This window comes from Hemiscyllium ocellatum, chromosome 35 (assembly GCF_020745735.1).
Source record: "Hemiscyllium ocellatum isolate sHemOce1 chromosome 35, sHemOce1.pat.X.cur, whole genome shotgun sequence".
NCBI classification, from domain to species: Eukaryota; Metazoa; Chordata; class Chondrichthyes; order Orectolobiformes; family Hemiscylliidae; genus Hemiscyllium; species Hemiscyllium ocellatum.
The window spans coordinates 40590189-40614241 of NC_083435.1; the positions used below are offsets into that span (position 1 = coordinate 40590189).

Consider the following 24053-nt stretch of genomic DNA (forward strand, 5'->3'; position numbering starts at 1 on the left):
ACCTGTGAGATCCTTTATGCATGCCCAGACTCTCAGCCGCACCGCACGTTGCCCTTGAAGCGGCTGCGGGGGGAACGAGACTGTCACACACCTCCTTCTGGAATGTGCCTATGCAGAGGAAGTCTGGAGAGGAATGCAGTGGTGTTTGTCGAGGTTCGTCCCGAGCAGCGCCGTGACGCGGGACTCCGTGCTCTACGGTCTGTTACCTGGGCTGCACACCGAGACGAACATTAACTGTGCCTGGAGGATCATCAACTCAGTGAAGGACACTCTCTGGGCGGTCCAAAACCTGTTGATCTTCCAGCTGAAGGAGTTGACCCCGACTGAGTGTTGCAGACTGGCACATTCCAAGGTCCAGGACTACGTGTTGAGGGACGTGCTGAAGCTTGGGGCAGCTGCCGCCAAGGCGCGGTGGGGAAAGTCCACCGCGTAACGTCTGCCTGCCTAAAGAAGAACATGGGGCCCATGCAGTCATTTGGGCTCTGCTGACGCCTCAGCTAAAAATGTAATTGTACAGACCAGTAAATAGGAATGATTACTCTGTTTCAGTATGTAAAGAAATGGAATGTTTATATATATATGGCATGTCCAACTGTACAGACCAACAAATTATTTTATGAATACAGTATATTTTTGAAATAATAAAAAAAATCCACCAAGAGCAGGTCAGCATAACCCAACGATCTTGCAACGTCCAATCACGATCCAGCGATGGTCTCCAGCAGCTCCAACGACTCGCAACACAATCCCCTTGGTTTCTCCCCCGCCAGCGCACGTCCGCAGCGTCCAACCTGCAGCGCTCAAGCAGAATCTCTTCCTCTGGTCCTCAGGAACTACACATATTCCGAGCCCAAAGTCAATGGGGAGATGCTGCTACCTTTGTGAAAACAACTGCAGAAGATTTTCTTTTAATTTCAAAAATATACTTTATTCATAAAATACTTTGATGATCTTTACAAGTGGACATGCTATACATATGTAAACATTCCATTTCTTTGCAAACCGAAAACCACAGCAGAAGATGTCAACATTTATCAGATCTGTCCCAAAATTTTGTGAAACCCAACATCTCCATAAATATCTCGGACATTGCAGCAAAAACTCACATTTAATGTTGGAGAGATTTTCTCTGGAAGCGTCTTCCTGTGTTTGATGGAGGGAGGGACAGACCATCTCCTCAAACGTGACTGAATTACAGCCCCAAGCCCAGAAAGCTCCCCCTTCACTGAGGTTGTTTAAAACCCCCTCAGGGACTCAGCTCAACTCATCCAAACCGCCCACAACCCCGCTCCGAACTACATTACCCATGATGCATGTGGGACACGCGCCTGCGCAGTGAGGGGCTACTGCATGGAATCAGAGGGTAGCCCGCGGTGTCTGACGGGAGCTGTAGTCTCACACGCGCAGCGGCGGTTTGCGCCCAGCGTTCGGTTCTTCAAACCTGAGGCGAAAGTGAGAAGTGCAGATGGGAGTCGATAGTGTGGGGCTGGGAAAGCACAGCCGGTCAGGCAGCAGCCCAGGAGCAGGGGAATCAACGTTTCGGGCTTCTTTCGTCCGAAATGTCGATGTTCCTGCTGTACTGATGCTGCCTGACGTTGCTGTGACTTTTCCAGCGCCACACTCTCGAGCTCAAATGTGAGCACGTGCGAGCCTGAGGGGCTGTCACGTGGGCGGTGCTGGAATTGGGGGTGCGCACCTGTAAATGGAGGCTTCCAGCAGCACTGTCCTGCACCCCTCTTTTAGCCTAATTCTTCACTACTGGGCTTTCCTCACCATGATTTCCTTCCAGCTCCATGTCATCATCATCATCTTCTCACAACCTCTTTGACATTATCTCCTTGCTCCTGCTTCAGCACAGAAAGAGACCGATCATCCATTTCTGTAAAATCCAGGACACCGGCCCTCTGGAGAATAAATTCCTTCTGCCGCTCACCTTCCTTCTCCTCGTGACATAAGAACATACAAAATAGGAGCAGGAGGGCATCTGGCCCATCGAGCCTGCTTCGCCAATCAATACGATTATGGCTGATCTTATCGTTGACTTAGTTCCACTTAGTTGCATGTTCACCAGAACCTATAATTCCTTTACAGCTCAAAAATGTATTGATCGTTGCCTTCAAAACATCTAACAAGTTAGCCTCAACTGCGTCACTGAACAGGGAAGTCCACAAATTCATAACCCCTTGGATGAAGAAGTTCCTCCTTCACTCAGTGCTGAATCTGCTCTCCCTTATCTTGAGGCTATGACCCCTCATTCTAGTTTCACCCAGCAGTGGGAATAATCTCCCTGCTTCCATTCTATCCATTCCCTTCATAATTTTACATGTTTTGATAAGATCTGCCCTCATTCTTTTAAATTCCAATCAGTACAGTCCCAGTCTATTCAATCTCTCCTCAAACCTCTCAATTCGAGAATCAACCTCGTGAATCTCTTCCACCCTCCGTTCAGTGCCAGTACATCCTTTCTCAAGTAAGGAGACCAAAACTGTACAAATTAAAAATCACACAACACCAGATTATTGCCCAACAGGTTTATTTGGAAGCACTAGCATTCGGAGCGCTGCTCCTTCATCAGGTGGAGCAGCGCTCCAAAAGCTAGTGCTTCCAAATAAATCTGTTGGACTAAAACCTGGTGTTGTATGACTTTTAACTTTGTACACCCCAGTCCAACACCGGCATCTCCAAATCAAAACTGTACAGTACTCCAGTTGTAACCTCACCAGCACCAGAAATAAAAGAAAATATACAATTTTATATAGTTTAGATATGTTTGGTGGTCAAAGGGCAATGGCTAATCATCGGCGGCAAATCTGCTTATTTGCGGAATCATCTTCAGTAGCCAATGGACCGTGGCTAAGCGTCCTCAGCAGTCAAAGGGCAGTGGCTAATCGTTGGCGGCGAATTTGCTGTGGCGAATGGTCCCATCCTGACCAAGAGGCAGCACTGGACCAAGTTAGAGGCCCAAACCAACCATATGCTGCCTTTGGCAAGGCCTAAACCACATAACAGGATATACAATGAAGAAGAGCAAGATAGTGAACAAAACGACATCCCTCCCTAATGCGCTCAATGTTTTCTATGCTTGGTTCAAGCAGAATGCCAGTGGCGCAGTGTCACCTGCACTGACAGCCCTGGATGTACCTGTTCCCTCCATCAATACTGCACATGTCAGATTGGTCTTCCTGAGAGTCAGCCTGAGGAAAGAAATGGGCCCAGATGAAGCCCTCAGCTATGCATTCAGATACTGTGTGGACCAATTGCCAAAGATATTAACTGACATTTACAACTTCTCCCTCAGAAGTCCCTGTCAACTTCAAGAAGACCGCCATCATTCCAGTACCGAAGAAATGTGCCTTAATGCCTACGCCCAGTGGCTCTGACCTCCATAATCATGAGGTGCTTAGAGAGGCTGATCATGGCCCACATCAACTTGAGCCTCCCAGCCTGCCTTCATTCCCTGTAATTTGCCTACTGATGGAACAGGTCCACAACAATGCCATTTCCCTAGCCCTACACTCATCCCTGGAACATCTGGACAAGGACACCTATGTCAAATTCCTACACATCAACTACAGCTCCACCTTCAACACCATAATTTCCTCCAGGCTGATCTCCATGCTCCGAGATCGAGTTTAGGTCCGCCCTCTGCAACTGGATGCCCAGAGTTCTGATCCATAGACCACAGTCAGTGAATATGCATGACTGCATTTTCCCCAAAGATAATCCTCAACATTAGCCCCCAAGAATGTCTTCTCAGCCCCCTACTGTACCCCCACAATTGTGCAGTCAAATTCCGATCAAACACCATCTACGAGTTTGCTGATAACACTACCATGGTAGGACGGATGAATCAGAATACGGAAAGGAAACAGAGGGCTTGGAGTTGTGGTGTAATGTAATCTCTCAATGTTGGCAAAACAAAAGAACTGATCGTTGACTTCAGGAAGAAAGAATATCACGCCCCCATCTACATCAAAGGAGTGGATGTTGAGAGGGTTGCCAGCATCAAGTTCCTAGCAGTGACAATAACCGACAACCTATCCTGGACTTCCCATATAGAAGCAATAATCAAGAAGGCACAATAATGCCTCTTCTTCCTCAGATGGATTAGGAAATTCAGCATGTCCATAAGTACCCTCACCAACTTTCACAGATGCACCACAGAAAGTATATCATCCGGATGCATACAGCCTGATACAGCAACTGCTCTGCCCAGGACGGTAAGAAACTACAGAAGGTTGTGTACATAGCCCAGACCATCACAGAAGCCATCTTTTCATCCATAGATTCCATTTACACATCTTGTTGCTGTGGAAAGGCTGCCAGCATCATCAAAGACACTTCCCACCCCGATCATGCTCTCCTACAATCTCTTCCATCAGGCAGAAGATTGAACACACACACACACACACACACGCGTTCAAGAACAGCTTCTTCCCTGCTGTTATTAGACTGATGAATGGACTGTCTAACTTCAAATAATGTCATCCTTGTTAACGTTGATCTTGCCTTGCACATCTCCTCTGTGCTTCACTCTGTCTCAGCATCCTATGTTCTGTATGTCCTTGCTTACTGTGATCTGTCTGTACTACTCGCAAGCTAAGAGAAAGAAAGCAATGGTGGAGCCAAACCACAAGACAATGATAAAATCTTTCTCAACATATTTCCATTCAATGATGCATTTGCAAAGGATGTTACTTCATTTGTACAGATATTACTTGGAAGTGAAAGAATAGTAAGAGAAGCAGATGTACGTCACTAACAGGCTGTTGACAACTGCAGTCTCTCTGAAGAAAGTTGATGCTGGTGCAGAGTGTGAAATATTCCAGATTCAATATGAAACAATAGCACAACATGTTCTGGAAGTCATCAAACTAGCAGAGACATTGAACCTTGCAGGCAGGCACCTTATTCAGATCAAGCAAACCACATATCAAGGGGCAATTCTTCAAATGTTACAGGAAGTTGTAATGAAAGGGTGTCCTGAAACCATCAAGGACACCCCTGTTGGTGTCAGTTTTGAACAAGCAGAGATGAAGTGATTACCCAAGATGGCATCTTGTACAAACAGAGCAGGCCTATTATCCCTAAAGAGATGAGAAAAGAAATGCTGAAACACAATCCACACAAACAATCAAGGAATCGGATCTAGTCTGAGGAAAGTAAGAGGATTGCTGTACTGACCAAACATGAGCAATGAGGTGAAGTCACAAAATGTGGTGCTGGAAAAGCACAGCCGGTTAGGCAGCATCCGAGGAACAGAAAAGTTGATGTTTTGAGCATAAGATATTTTCCAATCAACCGGCCCAGAAATGTTATTACACCCCCTTCAAGCAGGTCGAACAGGGGCTGGGGTGGGGGGAGGGGTTGGACAGTTTTAATACATTGAGTAGACGCTTTATCCCAGAATTCCACAGGTCCTTGTGAACATGACCAAGACATAATGAGTTTCAATTGACCAGTCAAAAGACAATGAATGAAGCCATTAGATTACACAATGACTGAATGTCTATCCACTTCAGTGGGTGGCCAGAGGCCACCCTGTCAGACTGTAAGTAATAACAAGGTAATGAGCTGTATGGAGCTACTACATCTGAATGTTCTCTGCATTCCTTGGAAATGCTTATCCCAGAAAACATTTTGATGAGACTGAAACCAACGAGATCTGATAACCAGGATCTTCCCCATTGAAACTAGCTTCCTACGTTAATGTACATAAACAAGGTGTGAGATTGTTATACTGTGTAAGGTGATCCAGATTGGGAAGGTTTTTTGGCAATCATTGTCATGGGTATGATATTTTTGTAGTTTTACGAAACACGTGTTTAGCAGTAAGAGAGGGAGCAGCAGCAGATGATAGCAGCAGCAGAGAGCAGTAAGATTGAGGTAAAGGTAAAATCGCCATCATCCCAGAGAACCATCGAGTTGCTCTGTCATCAGAGAGGGATGACTTGTGGTGGTTTAACCCAACGGTCAACGCAGCTCTGGAAAGGAGAAGAGGTCAAGGAGAGTCTTTCATAGTAATCTCAGCTGGTGCAGAAATTGAACCCACTCTTGGTGACACCCTGCATAGCAATAAAGCTGTCCAGGCAACTGAGCTAAACAACCCGGACGATAAGATAAGAGCAGAAGCAGATAGCAATGGCAGCACTACACAGTATAGAGCTTCTCAGAAATCAGTCTGAGAGGGAGATTGGAGAAACGCAAACAGGACAACAAAGAGAAAGGAAGAGCAGCAACCGAAGCAACAATTTTTCAGAAGCAGCAATTCAAATTTTAATAATGAGAGTATAGGTCAGACATTCTAGGAACAGTGTTTGTGAAATTAATACTGATTTAACAGGAATGTAGTATGACTTTGCTGATTTAACTTAGAAGGAGAGCAGGGAATTGATGTTTGTAAGTTAATAAATATTACAATAAATTATTCTAAAAAGAGGAGTTATGCACATTGACTGTTTTCTCCATCTGTACAGGTTCAGGCTGAACCTTAAGAGTCCAGAGTACAAGAGAGAGGTATGAGTTCACTTATTTAAAGGATAGAATAACTTCTCCACATTGACACTGCCACATCAAATACTCACAGAGAAGGGACGTCATGGGTTAGATACGTAATCAAGCTCAGTCTAAACTGTTCCTGGAGAGTCTGATTATCCAGTGTCACTCCTAACCGGATCAGGATCTGCTTCAATCACTCAAACACGCCAGTATGACTGATCTTAGTGTCATTGGATGTTGTATCTATGTAGAAGATCTGGGCAAATTGAGAGTCCTGCACACACAAGCCCATCTAATACTGGGGAAGTACTCTGAAGTTCAGTCTCACTGAAGAATATCTGATCAATGGTTGTTTTGTTGAGTGATTGTGCTTGAGCCAGTGCTTGATGTTTTGGATTTTTGCTTAATATGGGGATCCTCTTGTAGGAGGTTCATCACCCCTGGAGTCCACTCATTTTTCTCCATCAGTTTCACTTCTCCTGACACCAGGGTCTTTACTCTCTTTCACAGTTTCAGGAACCCAGACACAAAGACAACACTGACACCTGCGGTCTAACTAGTTATCGTTTTCAATTAAATCTGCCAGTTTACAGAAGTTTACATTGTGTACACAGCCTTGGGGGTTAAATCTTATAAATTTCTAAGTTAACGTCACCTGTGATCTCTTTCGGTGCTGAGCAGTTTTGCACCCTTGCTATCTCAGGCATATGCTCAATGTCTCTTGGAAAGTCATCAACTCACAGCTCCTGGATGCTTCTCATTCCAACAACATTCCCTCAATGCTGAGCCTATGGTGTCTGCAGGACCCTGCTCACATTCCAATGATTGATAATGGCTGTAGAACCAAATAACTTCTGACCAATGAACTGGCAACCTGTAAGTGAGATAAGGTCACAGGCATTGATGTTTACAACTAAGAGACAGACAGCCATGACTTCTGCAAGCTGATTGTTTGGAAGGGGTGAGCAGAAATGGATAGCTCAGCTGACCATATAGATGTTTTCTTACTCACTCACCAGTGTGGATGATACTGGTTGGGCCAGCATATATTGCTGATCCACAGTGGCGGTTTAGAAGGCGGTGGGTAGTGGCCTTTTTGAACCACTGCCGTTTATGTGCTGTAAGTAGGCCCACAGTGTTGTTAGGGAGGGGATTCCAGGAATTTGACCCAACAGCAGTGAATGAATAGTGATATATTTCCAATCCTGGATAGTGAGTGGTTTGCATGTGCTGGTGTTCCCATGCCTCTGTTGCCCTTGTCCTTCTCGATGGAAGTGGTAATTGGTTTAGAAGGTGCTGGCTAAGGATCTTTGATACATTTCTGCAGTGCATCTTGTAGATGTTACACACTGCTGATACTGAGCGTCAGTTGGGAAGTGACTGAATGTTTGTGGCTGTGGTGCCAATCAGGAGGACTGCTTTCTCTGAGTTGGTGTTAAGCTTCTCGAATATTGTTGGAGCTGTGCTCATTTTGGAAAGTGGGAAGTATTCCATCACACTCCTGACTTGTGCCTTGTAGATGGTGGATAGGCTTTGGGGAGTCATGGGTTCTTCGCCACAGTATTCCTAGCCTTTGACCAGCTTCCAGTCAATGGTAACCCTGAGAATGATGAATGTGGGTGATTCAGTGATGGTAATGCCATTGAATGTCAAGGGGTGGTGGCTATGTAGTCTCTTATTTGAGACAGTCATTACATGGCATTTGTGTGGCGTGATTGTTACTGGCTTATTTTCAGCCTAAGCCTGGATATTGTCCAGGTCTTGATGTATTTTGGACATGAGCTGAAAATGTGTTGCTGAAAAAGCGCAGCAGGTCAGGCAGCATCCAAAGAGCAGGAGAATCGACGTTTCGGGCATGAGCCCTTCTTCAGGAATGAGGAAAGTGGACATGGACTGCTTCAGTATCTGAGGAATTGCAAGTGGTGCTGAACATTGTGTAATTGTTGGTGAATATCACCACTTCTGAACTGATGATGGAGGGAAGGTCATTAATGAAGCAGCTGGAGGTGATTGAGCCTAGGACACTACCCTGAGAAACTCAGGCAGAGATGTCCTGGAGCTGAGACTGAATTCCAACAACCACAACCATCTTCCTTCGTATCACTTATGACTTCAACCAATGGTGAGTCTACCCCTGATACCCATTGATTCCAGTTTTGCTCGGGCTCCTTAATACCACACTCTATGTCAAATGCAGCTTTGATATCAAGGGCTTTCACTTTCATCTCCCCTCTGGAATTCAGCTCTTCTGTCCATGTTTGAACCAAGGTTTTAATGAGATCAGGAGCTGAATGGCCCTGGTGGAACCCAAACTGCGCGGGTGCTGCTTGCTAGCACTGATGATGACACCTTCCATCACTTTACTGATGATTGAGAGGAGATTGATGATGTAGTCGTTGGCCTTCTTCTGTGTATAGCTGGGCAATTTTCCACATTGTATGGTTGATGCCAATGTTGTAGCTGTACTGGAACAGCCTAGCTGCTAGAGAGGCAAGTTCTGGAGCACAATTTGTTTTAACCATGCCTGCCAAATTTCCTGCACTTACCTTTTCCCTACCCAGAGCAATAGGATTGCCATAGCCCATACCTTGCTCCCCTCCAGTCTCTATTTTCAACAAATTAATTATCGCTACCTCCAGAGTGTTGCCATTTCAAAACACATTTTCCCTTCCTCTCCCCATTCAGTATTTCAAAGGGCTGTACTCTCTTTGACAGACTGGTCTGTTCTTCTATCACCCACAACTCCTTGGCCACTTGCCCCAGCACATTCTTGCACCTCATTCCCCCAGTCTCATAATCCATTCCTTGTGGAATGGCTCTGTCCCAGTCTCAGTCTCCAGTGTCCCAAGGCTCTTAACCAGCTGAAACCTCCATTTTCTGAGGGTCGAACCCGCTCAGATGCAGGAAGCCCTGGGATTGTAGCTAGGCTCTAACCTGTCCCCTGAAGTGGATGGACACGTACTCTCACTTTCTCCTTTTGACTTGGAATAGTAGGTCTGGGGTGAAAAGATTAGAATCTGGACTCTGTCATGGCAACTGCTACCCAATCCTTCATCTCCTGTCAGCCCCTCAATCCCAGTTTCTCCATGTTAAAGATCAGAGTAGCAAACACTGCACGGGAATCTCCTGGTCTGAGTTGGACACGGAGCACAGGAATCTCCCGGTCTGAACTGGAGACGGAGCACAGAATCTCCCGGTCTGAACTGGAGACAGAGCACAGGAATCTCCTGGTCTGAACTGGAAACGGAGCACAGGAATCTCCTGGTCTGAACTGGAGACAGAGCACAGGAATCTCCTGGTCTGAACTGGAAACGGAGCACAGGAATCTCCTGGTCTGAACTGGACATGGAGCATGGGAATCACCTGGTTTTTAACTGGACAGGGAACACAGGAATCATCCAGTCTCAACTGGACATGGAGCATGGGAATCTCCCGGTCTGAACTGGACAGGGAACACAGGAATCACCCAGTCTGAACCGAACATGGAGTACGGGAATGTCACGGTCTGAACTGACTAAACAGCAGAGGAAATCACTCTGTCTCAACTGGACAGGGAGCACAGGAATACCCCAATCTGAACTGGACAGGGAGCACAGGAATACCCCAATCTGAACTGGACAGGGAGCACAGGAATCATTTGGTCTGAACTGGACACAGCATCCAGTGCACAGGAAACAACCAGAGAGAGCAATTTTGGAAAAGGAGTCTGCTTCATAAGGGCTACTCCAAAATCTTTATTGACATAAAATGTCATCAGGTCAGAGAATATGAAAGTGACAGTGCACAAAGGGGTTTATTAAAACATCCCATTTGCTGCAAAAAGTAAAAATAAATTGCATACATAGACATTTTCAATTAATATTGTACAAAGAAAATATCACACACTGAGAAATTATATTGGTTCTTTCTCATCTTCCTTCTGTCTCCACACAATATTACACATATATAAAATATATATATATTATACAATTAAAGCATTCAGGTCTTCTTATGTTCTGTCTATAAGTTGTGTATGGCTGTTCATCTCATTGTGTATGGCTGGTTCCTGAGATGACACTGCCTCTCGGGGGAATACAATTGCCATGGCCAGTATTGCTGCTGCTGAACTGTTAGGGAATAGTTGAGACTAATGGTTGTTCAATAGCTTTCTCAGTTTTCAAAATCAGAGCTGCCTCTGTCTGCTGTGAAGGAGCAGCTTCTTTAGTTGCAGATGATTGCAGTTTGGATGATAGATCTCTACAGTTGTTTTTACTGTCTGTGATTGAATTAACAACGACTGTCACTACTTCTGGATTCAGTAACTTTTTATCAATTGGAAGAGTAGCCTGCATGTGGTCTGCTATCAGTCACTGGCTTGGAAAACTTCCGGAGCTTTTAGTAACTGTAAAACTGTGCCTTTAATGGCTGTAAATCTCGAATTTAACATTTCCATTGTACACATCTGTGCTAGATGTAATTGATTTCTTGATTACTTTAGCAATTTCCACATTACCTCAGCCTTTCTACAAGACTGGCAATAGTGTGGAGGTTATGCAACACACGTGATTTTGCAATTGTTAATGAAGTTTTTTTAAAAATTTAATCAATCATGGGATGAGGCTATTGCTGGCTAGGCAGCATTTATTGTCCGTCCCTAATTGCCCAGAGGGCAATTAAAAGTCAACCCCATTGCTGTGGGTCTGGAATCACATGTAGGCCAGACCAGGTCAGGATGGCAGTTTCCTCCCCTGAAGGACACTAATGAACCAGATGGGTTTTTTTCCAAAAATCAACTATGGATTCATGGTCATCATTTCATACTTAATTCCAGATTTTTAAAAATTGAATCCACACCAGGCTATCATCCGAATTCCTCACTCTGAATTGAGGTCATTGTCACTGATCACAATGTCAGAATGTCACGATGACTGAAGTGTGCTTTCAGACATTCAACAGTGTCACTGGGAGGTGGTAACCTCAGCTGGTCTCACTCCCTGCTGTCTGAATAGCAGATGGCTGTGACAAGATAATCAGTTCCAGTGAGAGTGAAGAGTCTGCTCCAAGTTTCATCTGTGGGCTGCCTGGAAGGTCATGAGTCATGAGCAGCTCTTTACCTAGTTTGGTTTGATGTTCATTACAAACACTGCACTGGCTGTACGCTCCTTCATCTCACTGCTCATGTTCAGTCAGTAGAGCACTTGACCTACCTTCCTCAGACTAGACTTGATTCTTTGATGGTTTGTGTGGGGTGTGTTCCAGGATGTCTCTTTTCATCTCTTTATGAATTATGACCCTGCTCCCTTTGTATGTGATACCATCTTGGGGGAAGACCTCATCCCAATAACATCTGACAGTAAAAGGCATATCCTGAATAGTTTTAGCCCATTGATTCATCAAAACTTCCTGTAACATTTGAAGAGTAGCATATCATTGTGCAGTTGCTTCATTTGAGCACACACCAATCTGACAGATTTATTGTCTTTGCTGGGTTGATTATTTCTGGATCATCTCATGCTATTGCTGGTCAAGTGTGGAAGGTTCCACGTTCTGTACAGGCTTCATCTTCCAATAGCCATCACATGTGAATGATTTCTCTCCTGTGTGATCGTATTGGTGTGCGCGAAGGTTCCCTGACAGTGTGACAGTGTCACATACATTACATTTAAATGGTTTTTCTCTGGTGTGAGTGCGTTGGTGTGCACAGAGAGTTGATGACTGCAAGAGTGCAGCTCTCAACAGAATGTTGGTGATGTACATCTGCTTCCTTTGCTTATTCTTCTTGTGGGAAGACATTGATGTTGATGTAGGTTTGATGACTCCAAGAATGAGATTCACATACCTCACAAGTGCATGGTTTGTCTTCAGTATGAATACGTTGCACACAGGTTCAATGACTTTGAGAATGATTAATCACACACCTCGCAAGTGAATGGATTCCCCTCCATGTGAATCTTTTGATGGACCAGGAGGCTTGATGAATCTAGGAATGACTTATCACACACCAAACACTTGAACAGTTTCTCTTCTGTGTGAATGCGTTGGTGTATACGAAGGTTCCCTGACTGTGTGAACGACTTGTCACAGGCATCGCATGTGAACGGTTTCTCTCCTGTGTGAGTGCGTTGGTGTGTGCGGAGGTTCCCTGACAGTGCGAATGATCTATCACACACGTTACATTTGAATGGTTTTTCTCCAGTATGAATGCGTTGGTGTGCATGGAGAGTGGATGACTGCAAGAATGATTTGTCACAAATCTTGCACACAAATGGTTTTTCCCCTGTGTGAGTACGTTGGTGTCGTTGGAGAGTTGAAGATAGTGAGAATGATTTATCACAAGCTTTGCACCTGAACGGTTTCTCCCCAGTGTGAGTATATTGGTGTTCACGGAAACTTGATGACCGCGAGAAAGATTTGTCACAAACCTTGCATGTGAATGGCTTTTCTCCTGTGTGAAACTTCTGGTGTGTCAGGAGATTGGAAGATTGGGTGAAAGCTGCCTGACATACCTGACATCTGAATGGTTTCTCCCCTGTGTGTATTCTCTGGTGTATCAGGAGGTGGGTAGATTTCACAAAGGCTTTGTCACAAACCTCACATTTGAAACGTTTTTGTTCCATAAAGCTGACCTTGTATTCACAGGCACACACCAATTACACCTTTTGTTAGACACTGAGCTGTTCTCACACCCCTCTCCCCTGTAGGACTGAGTCAGTGGTTCATGAGGCTCGATGAATGACTGAAGCTCCCACCACACTTAAAGCCACTCACACTTTTTCCCGGTCTCACCCTGACCGATCACCAAACCTTCAAAAAGGTTGGTTCTGATGGAAAGTTCCACACCACTGACTAGTTTCAGATCTGATGATGTGTCAAAGCTCCCCGGACCCGACCAATTTCCAGATGATGGCTTGACTGCCCAACCTTCTCTGTGCTGAGCAATGCTGTGAAGGGACTGGACATATTCCCATAGTTGTACAGTCGTTCCTTGGGTGATGGTCAGGATCTATCTGTGATGTCTATCCTCCATGTAATCTTCGGTTTAATACAGCACAATCCTTCTGGAAAATAGGAAAAGAAAACATGATTTCTTTCAACTCGCCCCTCTCCTTTGCAAAACAGCTGATTCTTCAGTTAGAAATTTCTAAGCTGTTCCCCTGTTTTTTCCTCACTTGACTGTTACACACGCTCAATGTCTAGATACTAGACAGAGACCAGGAGCAGACAATGTGACTCCTTTGTTTCCTCCGCCAAGATCCCCATTTTCCTGGGCACAGTGAGGACAATGGAAAAGACAGTTGGGTGTAGTGTAAAATAGGCCATCAATTTTGAACCCGTATTATGCCAGTGAAGGAAAGTTTTACTGTGATAGTATGTGTTTAATATCAAAAACAGTCAACAGAATTACATTTTTTCCCTTTTTGGTAAATATTTGAGAAAAACACGCTGGACAGGAATTCCTCCAAAGAAAATGTTACTTCAGTGTAGCTGATTGAAGAATTCTGGCTTATCCTGTGAAATTAAACACATTGCACTCACTCAGCACATCCCACATTCAGATATCGGTCACAGTGCTGGGCAAAACTGTCAAATCCAAGTCCAGCCTTCAGGTAAGATCTTCAGAGAAGGCATTTAAAGACATGTTGATAAATGTGATTCCAGGTATGGCAGTGGAATTGCTCTGGAGCTGAACGAACAATCCAAAGACTGAGAATCCAAATGCAACCACAGCAAATTACAAACACACAACAGAGTGAGAAACTGGCCATTCAGCCCAGTTGGTCCATGCTGGTACTTATGCTTTACAGCAGCCTCCTCTCACTCTCTTCACCACATTCAGCAAATCTTTCTGTTCCTTTCTCCCTCATGAACCTATCTCATTTCACCAGAATGATATCTCTGCTCTCCATTTCAACCACTCCATATTGTGGCGGTGAATTTAATTACTTCTGAAATTTGTAAAATAGATGGAAAAGATGAATGCAGACACGAAAATGTGCAGGTTGTTTCAATAACCCAAATATTGTCCTTCAGGGAAAATAACCTGCTGCAACTGTGTCGCCTGGCCTACATGTGATTCCTGTCCCACATCACACAGTTGACTCTGAACGGCTCTCTGAAGTGACCAAGCAAACAATAATTAACAATCACTATGAAGTCCAATGATAAGAGGAAAATCAGAGTGATCTGGGCAATTCTCAAATTGTGTCAGAATAAGAGATATTGCTCCTGGAGGGTTAGCTGTGTGCATATCCTAGAATGAAACCAGGACTTTTTTTTCCTCTTTATTCATTCACTGGATGAGGCAGTATTTATTGACTGTTCCTAATTGCCCAAAGGGCAGTCGAGTGTCAACCACATTGCTGTGGGTCTGGAGTCACATGTAAGCCAGAGCAGGTAAAGATAGCAGACTTCTTTCCCTAAAGGACATTAGTAAACCAGATGGGTTTTTCTGACAATTGGCAATAGATTTATAGAAGTCATTAGATTCTTAATTCCAGGTACTTATTGACTTCAATCTCCACTAACTGCCATGGTGGGATTCAAACCAGGTCCACAGAACGTTATCTGGGTTTCTGGATTAACGGTCCAGTGATAAAACCACAAGGTCATCAACTCCCCTAACTGCAAGTGTTAAAATTATGAGGACACATTAAAGAACCTGGGTGTATTTCCAGACTTTAGAAAATAAACAGTGGTCAGACCACCCTTTTATGAAATATTAAAGGACAGAGAAAGAATGAACAGAGAAACTACTTTCACTGTTTGGGGAGTCTAGGACCAGAGAGACTGTTGAACTTTTTAGGGGCAGACCTTGCTGGAGAAAACAGCTCGATACACAAAGTGCAGGAGAAGACTGGAATTCACTTGCACAAATGATAGATGTGAGATTAATGGATTTTTGTTGACCATAGGATTGAAGGAACTTTCGAAAGGGCAGGAAAGTAAAGTTCAATCACAGAAACACCTTGATCTCACTGAATAGTTGGACGTATTTGTGACACTAAATTACTGTCTTCTATTCATATGCACAGTCCCGAAAAGCCAACAACACCCTCAGTAATACCTTTCAGACATGGCTATATTTCCTTAAGGAAAGTGCATAAATTGCACTCTACAGGTTAATAACCAGGTCCCAACTCTCATAGAACTGAACAATAGGAAGAAAATCAATTAGGCTCTTCAGACTCTCTGCACTCCCAGATAATGACACCTCACCTTCTCATTTTCAGGAATGTGCCATCAACAAAACTCAGCCTGGAAATCAGAGGGAAATGCTTCCAATAAACACACTCAATATCCAACACACAGCTCCAGTCACACAGTTCAGCACAAAGCACCGAGTAAACAGCTCTCTCAGCTGGATCTTCTCACACAGCATAAGGGACATTTCCACCCCTGATTACCCACAGGATAGTCAGACTGCCTGAAGATTGGTGTGGATATTATGGGATATAATTTGTATAAAAGCTGCCCCTTCACTCACCATCTCCTCACTTGGTTTTCAGTCCCTATAGGAAGTGAACCAGCTCTGGAAGAGGAAGAGGAGACAATGGGCAGAGTGGGTGGGCTCTCTGATTGACGTCTCTCACAGTCAATACAAATATTTCTGGAGCAACATGAGTTTCCGGAAACTTGGGAAACTGACCGGGGAAATGGAGGTGACTTTGAGCAGCAGATCAGGTGGGGATTTAAACTTGTCATTGTCCCATCTGAATAAAGCCTCACTTATTACAGCTGCTGTCTCAGTTCCCCTGGGAAATGTTTGACAGAGATTTCGAATGTGGGAATAGCATTCTTCGTCCTGACAAGAATAATGTGGGATGTGTACCCTGTACGTGTTTGACAGCAGATCAGAAGAGGAACACCCAAACAGCAATGACATGTGGTAGTGGGGTGTGGAAACTGGATGTCAACAGTTTAGTGAGAATTGGGTTGAGGAAATAGGAGGTGCGTCTCTTGAACAAAATGAGCTCAGAGAGGACATAAGGGGAGTTAAACGAGAGAAAGATGTGAGTTTAGGGAAAGGGTCAAAGTACATTAATAGAGGTTTGGCCAGTTGAGTGGTGGAAAATTAGAACCTAAGAAATTGGAGCGGGAGTAGGCCATTCAGTCTCTGAAGCCACTATATAAGATCATGGATGATCTGCCTCACGTATCAACTCCTCTTTGATGCCAGCTCCTTATGGCCATCGACTTCTTCATATTTCAAAGATCTACCCCTTCTTAAAAAATACTTTCAGTGATCTAACCTCCACAAGTCTCTGGGATTGGATCAGGGGGTGGGGTGCGGCAGGATGCTCCAGGTACAGTCTCACCAACAAGTGGATGTTGTATACTTGGATTTCTAGAAGGTGTTTGATACAGTGCCGCATAAAAGACTCATCCATAAGGTAAGGATGCATGAAGTTGCGGTGAATGTACTAGCATAGATAGAGGACTGGTTAACTAATAGAAAGCAGAGAGTTGGAATAAATAAGTGTTTCTCTGGTTGGAGATCAGTGGTGAGTAGGGTGCTGCAGGGGTCAGTGTTGGGCCCACAACTGTTCAGGATATATATAAATGATTTGGAAAAGGAGACCGAGTTTAATGTATCCAAATTTACTGATGGCACTAAATTGAGGGGAAAGGCAAACTGTGCAGAGGTTGTGGAGAGATTGCTGAGAGATTTAGATCGGTTAAATGAGTGGTCAGTGGTCTGGTAGATGGAGTACAATATTGATAAATGTGAGGTAATCCACTTTGGAAGTAAAAATAGTCGGTCAGAATATTATTTAAATGGTGAAAGATTGCAGCATGCTGTAGTGCAGAGGGACTTAGGAGTGCTCGGACATGAATCACTAAAAGCTGATTTGCAGGTAAACGGAATATTAACTTTCATTGTTAAAGGGATTGAATTTAGGAGCGGAGAGGTCCTGCTGCAATTGTACAAGGTGTTGGTGAGGCTGCTCCTGCAGTATTGTGCGCAGTTCTGGTCTCCTTACATGAGGAAGGATGTACTGGCTTTGGAAGCAATGCAAAGCAGGTTCACCAGGTTAATTCCAGAGATGAGGAGGTTACCCTTTGAGGAGACATTGTTCTGCCTGGACTGTACTCACTAGAATTTAGAAGAATGAGAGGGAATCATATAGAAACATATAAAAATATGAAAGGAATAGATAAGATAGGGAAAGGCAAATTGTTTCCACTGGTGGGTGAGACTAAGACTAGGGGACATGGCCTCAAGATTAGGAGGAACAGCTTTTCCCAGGGAGTAGTGAATCTATGGAATTCCCTGCCCAAGGAAGCTGTAGAGACAGTTTAATTAAATATATCCAAGACACAGTTGGATGGGTTTTTGCATGGTAGGGCAATTAAGGGCGATGGAGTTAATCCAGGTCGGAGGAGCTGAGACGATGGATACATCAGCCATGATCTTAATGAATGGCGGTGCAGGTTCAATGGTCCAATGGCCTATTCCTGCTTCTATTACTCTGAAACTATGAAAAGCATGTTATCTGTTTGATTGCATAAAGCTTTCTGAATATCCTATTTCTTCCTTAATAATGGATTCAAGTATTTTCCTAAGGGCAGAGGTTAGTCCAATGGTCCATTTTCTGCATCTGTCTCTGTCCCTCCTTGAACAGAAGCATCACACTGACAGATTTCCAACGTGATGGAAACTTCCCAGAGTCCAGTGAATTCCAAAAGATTTTGACTAATGTCTTCACTTTCTCTGCAGCCACTTATTTTAAAACCTTCACATGTAGGTCCTCAGGTCCTGGCAAATTGTCTGCCTTTAGAAACAAAAACAGAAATTGCTAGAAAAACTCAGCATATCTCGCAGCATCTGTGGAGGGAAGCAGAGTTAATGTTTTGGGTCCAGTGGTTCTTCTTCAGAACACAACTGATCGAGACTGTTATAAGATTTTCCCTCCAATTCTCACCTGCTTATCCAATATCTTTGGGATGATTACAGGATCTTCCAGTGTGAAGACCATTGCAAAATATTGGTTTAAATTATTGACATTTTCCAGCTTCCTATTATCAATTCCCCAGTCACATCCTCCACAAACTCCATACTCATTCCAACTATTCTATTTAGTTTTACATAGCTGGAGATGCTGTTGCTGCTAGATTTTATATGTCTTTCCAATTTACTTTCATAAACAACTTTCTCCTATTTTATTAACTGTTTATCTGCTGCTGGCTCCTAAAAAACATTCCCAATCCTGTGGCCTACAACTAAATTATGCCACTTTGTATGCCTTACTTTTTGATTGGAAACTCTCCTTTTACCACCTTCGCTGACTGTGGGAGGTTCATCCTTGTCTCAATTCCTTTTCTTGATCTGAATAAATTTTTGCTGAGTGTTATATGTTTTTTCTTTATTTCTTAAAGAGCAGAGTTCTTCACTCCACACTGATCCAGCTCCCTCAGAGCCAGCTCTCAGAGTGAACAACACCTCTGACACTCCTGGTTTTTTTGTGTGTGTGGTGTGTGTGCAGGTGTGAGACACAGTGGAAGACACAAGGTGTACCAATCTTTATTCAGTTTCCATCACCAGGAAGGAAACACCCAAGTGGCCAGTGACAAGCAGTGTCCTTCGTGGAGGGCAATGCTGCATGATCAGGCTGCGTGTATAATTTGTCTTTAAATGTATGTCACTGCTCATTAACAGACTTTACTCTTAATCTATTTCTCCCACCCACTTTAGATAACTCTTACTTCATCGGTAATTGTCCTTATTTGAGGACACTGATTTGAGACCAAAGTTGCACTCCCTCAAGCCGAACTTGAACTTTTCTACACTTTGACTACTTTTCCCTTGAAGGTTCTTTATCCGACCTCATTATTCATTCCTAGATCTATAATAGCCCTTTTCCAGGTATGTTCTGCAACATAAGGAAAAATCTCTGATCCACTGTAGAAATTCAGTTTCCACAGTAAAGTGGGGATGGGTGGGTGCGGGGGGGGAAGAGAACCCAGGGAGATAGTGAAGTAAGAGATCAATCTGAGACTGGTACAGTTGAGAACAGAAATGAGTCAAACAGTCAGGGCAGGCAGGGATAAGGTAGGACGAATAAATTAAACTGCATTTATTTCAATGCAAGGGGCCTAACAGGGAAGGCAGATGAACTCAGAGCATGGTTAGGAACATGGGACTGGGATATCATAGCAATTACAGAAACATGGCTCAGGGATGGGCAGGACTGGCAGCTTAATGTTCCAGGATACAAATGCTACAGGAAGGATAGAAAGGGAGGCAAGAGAGGAGGGGGAGTGGCATTTTTGATAAGGGATAGCATTACAGCTGTGCCCAGGGAGGATATTCCCGGAAATACATCCAGGGAAGTTATTTGGGAGGAACTGAGAAATAAGAAAGGGATGATCACCTTATTGGGATTGTATTATAGACCCCCTAATAGTTAGAGGGAAATTGAGAAACAAACTTGGAAGAAGATCTCAGCTATCTGTAAGAATAATAGGGTAGTTATGGTAGGGGATTTTAACTTTCCAAACATCGACTGGGACTGCCATAGTGTTAAAGGTTTAGATGGAGAGGAATTTCTTAAGTGTGTACAAGACAATTTTCTGATTCAGTATGTGGATGTACCTACTAGAGAAGGTGCAAAACTTGATCTACTCTTGGGAAATAAGGCAGGGCAGGTGACTGAGGTGTCAGTGGGGGAGCGCTTTGGGGCCAGCGACCATAATTCTACTGTTTTAAAATAGTGATGGAAAAAGATAGACCAGATCTAAAAGTTGAAGTTCTAAATTGGAGAAATGCCAATTTTGATGGTATTAGACAAGAACTTTCAAAAGCTGAGTGGAGGCAAATGTTTGCAGGTAAAGGGACGGCTGGAAAATGGGAAGCCTTCAGAAATGAGATAGCAAGAATCCAGAGAAAGTATATTCCTGTCAGGGTGAAAGAGAAGGCCAGTAGGTATTGGAAATGCTGGATGACTAAAGAAATTGAGGGTTTGATTAAGACAAAGAAGGAAGCATATGCCAGGTATAGACAGGATAGATCGAGTGAATCCTTAGAAGAGTATAAAGGAAGTAGGAGTATACTTAAGAGGGAATCAGGAGGGCAAAAAGGGGACATGAGATAGCTTTGGAAAATAGAATTAAGGAGAATCCAAATGGTTTTTACAAATATATTAAGGACAAAGGGAGAGAATAGGGCACCTCAAAGATCAGCAATGCGGCCTTTGTGTGGAGCCACAGAAAATGGGGGAGATACTAAATGAATATTTTGCATCAGTATTTACTGTGGAAAAGGATATGGAAGATATAGACTGTAGGGAAATAGATGGTGACATCTTGCAAAATGTCCAGATTACAGAGGAGGAAGTGCTGGATGTCTTGAAACGGTAAAAAGTGGATAAATCCCCAGGACCTGATCAGGTGTATGCGAGAACTCTGTGGGAAGCTAGAAAAGTGATTGCTGCGCCACTTGCTGAGATATTTGTATCATCGATAGTCACAGGTGAGTTGCCGGAAGACTGGAGGTTGGCAAACATGGTGCCACTGTTTAAGAAGGATGGTAAAGACAAGCCAGGGAACTATAGACCAGTGAGCCTGACCTCGGTGGTGGGCAGGTTGTTGGAGGGAATCCTGAGGGACAGGATGTACATGTATTTAGAAAGGCAAGGACTGATTCGGGATAGTCAACATGGCTTTGTGCGTGGGAAATCATGTCTCACAAACTTGATTGAGTTTTTTGAAGAAGTACCAAAGAAGATTGATGAGGGCAGAGCCGTAGATGTGATCTATATGGACTTCAGTAAGGCGTTCAACAAGGTTCCCCATGGGAGACTGATTAGCAAGGTTAGATCTCATGGAATACAGGGAGAACTAGCCATTTGGATACAGAACTGGCTCAAATGTAGAAGACAGAGGGTGGTGGTGGAGGGTTGTTTTTCAGACTGGAGGCCTGTGACCAGTGGAGTGCCACAAGGATCGGTGCTGTGTCCTCTTTTTGTCATTTACATAAATGATTTGGATGCGAGCATAACAGGTACAGTTAGTACGTTTGCAGGTGACACCAAAATTGGAGGTGTAGTGGACAGCGAAGAGGGTTACCTCAGATTACAACAGGAACTGGACCAGATGGGCCAATGGGCTGAGAAATGGCAGATGGAGTTTAATTCAGATCAATGTGAGGTGCTGCATTTTGGGAAAGCAAATCTTAGCAGGACTTATACACTTAATGGTAAGGTCTTCGGGAGTGTTGCTGAACAAAGAGACCTTGGAGTGCAGGTTCATAGCTTCTTGAAAGTGGAGTCGCAGGTAGATAGGATAGTGATGAAGGCATTTGGTATGCTTTCCTTTATTGGTTAGAGTATTGAGTACAGGAGTTGGGAGGTCATGTTGCAGCTGTACAGGACATTGGTTAGGCCACTGTTGGAATATTGCGTGCAGTTCTGGTCTTCTTCCTATCGGAAAGATGTTGTGAAACTTGAAAGGGTTCAGAAAAGATTTACAAGGATGTTGCCAGGGTTGGAGGATCTGAGCTACAGGGAGAGGCTGAACAGGCTGGGTCTGTTTTCTCTGGAGCGTCAGAGGCTGAGGGGTGACCTTATAGAGGTTTACAAAATTATGAGGAGCATAGATAGGATAAATAGACAAAGTCTTTTCGCTGGGGTTGGGGAGTCCAGAACTAGAGGGCATAGGTTTAGGGTGAGAGGGGAAAGATATAAAAGAGACCGAAGGGATAACGTTTTCACGCAGAGGGTGGTACGTGTATGGAATGAGCTGCCAGAAGATGTGGTGGAGGCTGGTACAATTGCAACATTTAAAAGGCATTTGGATGGGTATATGAATAGGAAGGGTTTGGAGGGATTTGGGCCGGATGCTGGCAGGTGGGACTAGATTGGGTTGGGATGTCTGGTCAGCATGGACGGGTTGGACCGAAGGGTCTGTTTCCATGCTGTACATCTCTATGACTCTATGCTACTGTTGCACTTCCCTGGTTTGTCCAGTTAGTATGCAGATTAAAATTAGACATGCCAACTGTAGAGTCAACACATGACTGCAATCCGTGACAACCTTTACTTGGTATTCCTTAGTACCACCCAATCTGATCTCCCATCATCATCTCGTGAACCCATTTCACGAATCACCCCCACAGGTACATACCCCTTTTTGAAAAAGTTACTCATTTTCCTTTTTGCCTTTTTTCCAGAACGGCAAACATCCTTTAACATTGAGTTTCCAGCCTGGTCACCCTGTAATCCTATCTCCATAAATGCTAACAAGTCATATTAATTTATTTTGATTTGTTCTGTCAACTAATCTCTCTTGTTACAAATACCATGTTCATTCAGATAAATAGATTTTCTAAGCTTTGACTTTTTACAATCATTACTCAATCTGATTCTAATTTCTGCTGTATTCTTCTGCTTATATTTTCTTGCCTTCCTGTCATACTTTGATTATTATTGTCTATTCATCACCCTGCACCTCTGCGATATCCTTACTTTTAAACTTCCCTTACCCTCACTTATTACTTTAAAGCCCTACCTATAACCCTAGTTGTACGATCTGCCAGATCTCGAACACCATGAAGTCTCATGTTACCAGGTCAAACATGGGCAGCTCACCTCCTGCTGGTTACTATGCCCTCAGCTGATAGTCACCTGGAGGAAGCACTGAGGGTGGCAAGGTCACAGGATGTATCCTGGGTGTGGAGTTGCAATGTCCACCATGAAGAGTGATTTGGCAGCAGTACAACTGATTGAGGGGATCATGCTGAAAAAAAAGCTCCTCAGTTGGCTCTGCAGCAGGCATTGAAGGAATGAACCAGAGGGAAAAATCTACTTGGCTTTATATTCATCAATCATGAGATGAATATCTTCACGTTGAGAATATGCTGTTGCGTTGCACCATCACTGTGCTAAATGGGATGGTCTTTGAAGACATCTAACAGCTCAAGACTGGACATCCCTAAGGTGCTGTGGTCATCAGTAACAGCACAATCATACCCCGATACAAACTGCAGCCATGTGAATCAACATATATCCTGCTCCCGCACTACCATCACTGAGATCCACTCTGGTTCAATGAAGGGTGCAGGAGGGCATGCCAGAAGCAACACCATACATTCCTAAAACCGAGGTGTCAACTGTCAACAGTTCCAAAACAGGACTATTTGCATGTCAAACAGCAAAAGTAATAGACAAAGTGACTCCATAATCAATGGATCTAAGCTCTGCAGTCCAGCCACATGCAGACATGGACAATTCAACAGTTCACCAGCAGGGGAGGTTCCACATATATCCCCATCCGATATGATGGGGGAGACCGGCAGGTGAGTGAAAAAAAAACACATGGATGATCCAGTGGATGATCCAACCTGACCTCCTCCAGAGATTGCCAGCTTTACAGATGCTCGTCTTCAGCTAATTCAAATCACTCCACGTAATATCAAGAAATGGTTAGAGACACTGGATATTGCAATGGCTCTAGACCCACCACAGGCCAGCAAAGGTAGAGAAGACTTGTGCACCAGAACCCACTGCACCCCAAGCCAAGCCGCTTCAGTACTACTGCAAGACTGGTATCTATTTGACAATGTTCAAAGTTGCCCAGGT

The 24053-nt window shown here is 44.0% G+C and overlaps 1 protein-coding gene across 1 annotated transcript in view; it reads right to left on the reverse strand.

Moving 5' to 3' along the window:
• LOC132832775 (zinc finger protein 271-like) overlaps positions 1 to 24053 on the reverse strand; it is a 123760-nt gene that overhangs the window by 27712 nt on the left and 71995 nt on the right. The window contains exon 2 of the mRNA XM_060850914.1: positions 12423 to 13535. Within this exon, the coding sequence (XP_060706897.1) occupies positions 12423 to 13094 (672 nt within the window). The 5' untranslated portion in view covers positions 13095 to 13535. The remainder of the gene's footprint in view (positions 1 to 12422; positions 13536 to 24053) is intronic.